This window comes from Arachis ipaensis, chromosome B01, assembly GCF_000816755.2.
Source record: "Arachis ipaensis cultivar K30076 chromosome B01, Araip1.1, whole genome shotgun sequence".
NCBI classification, from domain to species: Eukaryota; Viridiplantae; Streptophyta; class Magnoliopsida; order Fabales; family Fabaceae; genus Arachis; species Arachis ipaensis.
The window spans coordinates 15355382-15359659 of NC_029785.2; the positions used below are offsets into that span (position 1 = coordinate 15355382).

General features: G+C 43.0%; 1 protein-coding gene and 1 long non-coding RNA gene across 2 annotated transcripts; one reads left to right on the forward strand and one right to left on the reverse strand.

Annotated features, from left to right (window-relative positions):
- Positions 48-2634, reverse strand: LOC107626103 (BTB/POZ domain-containing protein At5g66560). Its single transcript, XM_016328888.2, has 4 exons — positions 2493-2634; positions 2336-2405; positions 957-2255; positions 48-785 (listed from the first exon to the last, which is right to left on the reverse strand). The coding sequence occupies exons 1-4, from the start codon at positions 2531-2533 to the stop codon at positions 177-179; spliced, it is 2019 nt and encodes a 672-aa protein (XP_016184374.1). The 5' UTR covers positions 2534-2634; the 3' UTR covers positions 48-176.
- LOC110269925 lies at positions 2194-2769 on the forward strand. Its single transcript, XR_002358770.1, has 2 exons — positions 2194-2417; positions 2554-2769. It is a non-coding gene; the product is annotated as an uncharacterized LOC110269925 (long non-coding RNA).

Below are 4278 nucleotides of genomic sequence, written 5' to 3' on the forward strand. Positions count from 1 at the left end.
TCAATTTTTAATTGAACTCATAATTCAGCTATCGTTACTATACAAAATGGAATAAATATATGATAAGTTTATTTATATTAATTAATCAAAATTACAGGAGGGATCCCATCAAATCAAATTTACTCCAACAATAAGATCCTCACGTGACGAGCCAAACAGCAAGTTTAGCGTGCTGCCTATTCATGATGGGGATGATGCTGTTGCTGCTGTTGGTGGCGTCCCTTGCGTGCATCAACCACCGTCGACTCATGCGAATCGCAAACCTGCGTTTTGAACTTGCAACCGAACTTCCTTCCCAGCGCCGCCCTCCAGCCACCACCATTTCCGCCTCCATTTGGGCCCGCCTTGTCTATATTCTCGATCACTCTCTTCATAGAGGAGCACTCGCGTTCTAGCTGATGCACCCGCGTCCTCATGCTATCCATGTCGAGGCGCAGCACCTGATTCTCCCTCACAGCAGCCCGCCACGTACTCCTCTCCTCCTGCACCTGTGAGCCCCCATCTTCTAAGTCTAACGTTTCCACTCCCTCTTCCTCTTCCCCTTCTCTCTCCAGCGCCGCCGCAGAGAGCCTCCCTGGCTCCACTGCCGCCGCTTCCGCCGCTATCAGTGTTCCGGCGACGGCGTGCCGTAGCTGAAGCTGCTCGAAGAACAGCACCTGAACCATTGCTCGGAGTGGGAGTCTCTCGTTCTGCGCCGCGTGCGTGCACGCCTCGAGTGTGAGTTTCTGGCAATCCAACAATCCACAAATCTTCTCCCTCGCCGATTCTGATAGCCATGGATGTGCCTAAAAATCAAAACAGTAATCGAATTTCGTTATCCTTAGCTGAATCCCAATCCGAATCCGAATCAGTCTAAGCAAATGAAGAATAGAAATATCAAACCGAATCCTTCCCCTAAAAATTGAGTGACACTAAATCTGAAACTGAATTTTATAGCAGAATGCCAAGTTCAATACCTTGAGGTACACATCAATGGCACGGTAGAGACCGTCGTCCAATAGCCTGGCCTGATCCGGAAGTGAGATCGCGAAGTTGTAGAATTTCTCAGCCTTGAGATTCGCGTCCGAAGCTATCTCGGAAAGGTAACCGTCGAAGAGTTTTCCTACAAGCATAAGCGCGGGTGACCTCGCGGCGCTGCCTTCACCACCACCATCGATTTCTCCAGCTTCGATCCTCGCTTCCAAGCCATCCAAGAAGTGACTCAAGATCCTCTCTACGCATTCCACATCATAAAGCGTTTCATTGAGGTACGAATAACTCGGTATGAGAAGGTCATCGAGTGTGGCCTCTTCGAACTGCAATCCTATCTTCTTCTCCAACGCGTCTCTGCAAGCCTCCGAAGCGTTCAATATGTTTGCCGTTCGGAGCAACCTGAACAGGAACCTCGTCGCCGTCGCCGTCGCCGACGGCAATCTCGAACTCCTCTTCAAAGGAAGGTACGAGACCACCGTTTCCAGAAGCTCCTTCTGCTCCGCCTCCGTCAACGATGATGGCACCGGCTTCCGACTCGATCTCGAAACGCCGGGAATGTGTCTCTTCGCATAGAACATAACACAGCTCTCAATAATCTCAGGAGTCAGATTCGCGCTTCTCATCGCAACAATCAACCGCTTGAACAACGGCAAACAAAGAACCGCGAGATCCTCGAACCACGAATCCGCACCACCTCCACCAGAACCGCCTTTCCTTCTCCCACCAGCTACAGCATCGATTCCGTTCCGTGGAACCTGTTTGGACACGGATCCACGAGCGGCTTCGCCAACTCCGTCGCTTACCGGCCATCCAAACAGCGTGGGATCCGAAGATGATGCTCTTGAAACCACGGCGTCGATGCAGCGCTGCGTGATGCCGAGGTTTTCCGCCATAGGTACGATTCTCTCGCATGATTTTAGGGTTTTGACGGAGTCCTTGAGGCTCTTGAGCACCTGCTGAGAGAGAAACCTCTCCGTCTTGGACACCAGGTTATCCTCCGAGTAATCCTCCGTCATCTCGAGAAACTCGCCAGCGCAACGGAGTGAAGCCACATTGGAAGGGGACAGGTCGATCTTCACGCCATAGCAGAATTTTGCCGCCGTCTCGAACGCCTCTGAGCCACCAGGAAACCCCGTGAAAGTCACGTGACATTGTTCTTCCACTATTTCGTCTTCATCGTAGTCGTCCTCATCTTTTGTTTGGGTTCTGGCGACAGAGGAATGAGTTGCTTCTTGCTGGGTTATAAGTTGGTGTAGCTTTCGACTTTTTGACATCAAAGGGAACTGAAATTGGTATTGAAAAAAAAATAAAGAAAAGAAAGTTTAACTACAATGTTGTTAGTGTATGCACATGAGAAGATTACCTTGTGAAGATGGAAGGTCATGTCATCCACTTCTACTACAATGTCGCTTGGCAATCCAGTGGTGCAGAACCTGTAAAGTAAGGTATGTGAGAAAATCTACTAAGAGAATGAATTTACGAAACAAAATAGGAAGAAAGAAAGATATTATAGTTCTAACCATGCTTGTCCTTTTGTGCTGGCCTTTTCTGCTGATAACATTTTTTTTTCTTTTCTGTTAGTTGTTTATCCGATGATTCTATCTCTGGGAGTCTCTTAGGCTTGGTTACTGGAAACTCAGATCCATGAACATGCGAAGGGGGCACATGATTTTTCGGTTTGGGACAGGAGTTTGAAAACACTGGCAAGTTTCATTGCGTAAGAAATTACTGGAGTATGGGTGTGTGGAATTATTTAAAAAAAAAAAAAGAAGAAACATGAAAGTGGGGACTGGATTTTGGGAACACCCAGAATTGGTGCGTTTTGCTGAGGATGAAGTGGACTTGACTTGCACTACCAGTTGGAAAAACAATAAAAATGAGAATGAGAGAAATTGTTTGTTTGTGCTTTTTCGTTGAGGTTTTTATGAGAGAAAACAACGGATGAAACTTTTAGAAAAGAAAATAAATAATTAAATAAAGGACGCTAAACAGAATAGATCAATGGAATCCACAAACTCAAAGCAGACAAATGGACCTTGAGCAAAAATTCCTCAAAAGGGGATCATATATTGGATCCTTTATTTATTTTTTAAAACTTTCCTTTACCAAACCTTCTGCCCTTTCTTGTTATCTCTTTTATTTGAATGAAACACATCAGAATCTTAGTCTCACCTACTGCTCCGATGTGTCTCGTCACTAAAGAGTTTGAATTATTTTTTTCTTGAAACCCGACAATAATCCTCCATTACCCCATATCTCATTGCTTGCCAACAATGTTCTTGCACTAAATAATCCTATCTTATATTTTATATGTGGAATTCTCATTTGCTGACTTGTTGACCCGATCTGTGTAATTTAATAAATCACTAGCGTTATATTAAGCTGAACGGGTGAGATAACTGTCTCTGTTAGTTAATCAATGTAGTGATTATTAATTATTAATGATAGATAATAGCCTTTCCAAGATCACAAAATTGAAGTACTAGTATTCAACTATGCATATTAAATCCCTTGTAATTTGGTAAGTAGTAAGATCTGTTCACTTTTTAACTGTCAACTAAGAATTGATCACAGTAAGATTGTTACAATATTGGGAAACCTAACACAGCACACATCTATTTTTAGAGGTTAAAAAGTGACTCATTGGGTATAGGAGATTTGATTCGGTGACCACTACCAAACACCAACAGCTCATTAATCTTTCATGTAGCTTTGGTTCAAAAAATTGCTCCTTTATCAAGTGGGCATATATATACAAACGTGTAGTACACATCATTTAAAGCAAGTTGCTTGATATGAACGTTGATGGTAATCATAATTTGTTGAGATCTTTTATTAATTTTCAATCTTCTGAAGCTTTCAAGCTCTGGTCCTTGATTGGTTCGTGAGAATCGTGACTTTGGACAAGAGGAAAATTTTAAAATGTAGTGACCATGCCTTCATTTATGTTAGCATATCTACCCCCTCAATTCATCCTCTCTTAGAATTTATTGCTGCCTGTAATGTGTAGACAGCCGTTCTAAGGTACATTATAATACCAATCACGAGTTAAAAGTGAATGAAGGGTATAATTCAAGATTTCAAATTTGGGACGTTTGAAAAATGAAAATAAAACATGTCAAGTTGTCATGATAACAGTCCAAGATCAGAGACCGTAATCTCTACACCCTTGGAAAGTGAGAGAAAATGAAAATCTTAAAAGGCCATGGCAAATAAGACCTGGTCATTAATTTAATATAGAAAGAATTTATGTTATATCACTATATGGAAGTTAAAAAAAATAAGGAGGAAAGGAAAAGAGAAAAG

Excerpts from the sequence above, each read along its gene's own strand:
- LOC107626103 (XM_016328888.2), bottom strand. The coding sequence starts at position 2,533 with ATGTTATCAGCAGAAAAGGCCAGCACAAAAGGACAAGCATG. Across the intron at positions 2,256-2,335 it reads TGACCTTCCATCTTCACAAG|TTCCCTTTGATGTCAAAAAG; the intron begins GTAATCTTCTCA and ends TACCAATTTCAG. Across the intron at positions 786-956 it reads CCATTGATGTGTACCTCAAG|GCACATCCATGGCTATCAGA; the intron begins GTATTGAACTTG and ends TTTGATTTTTAG.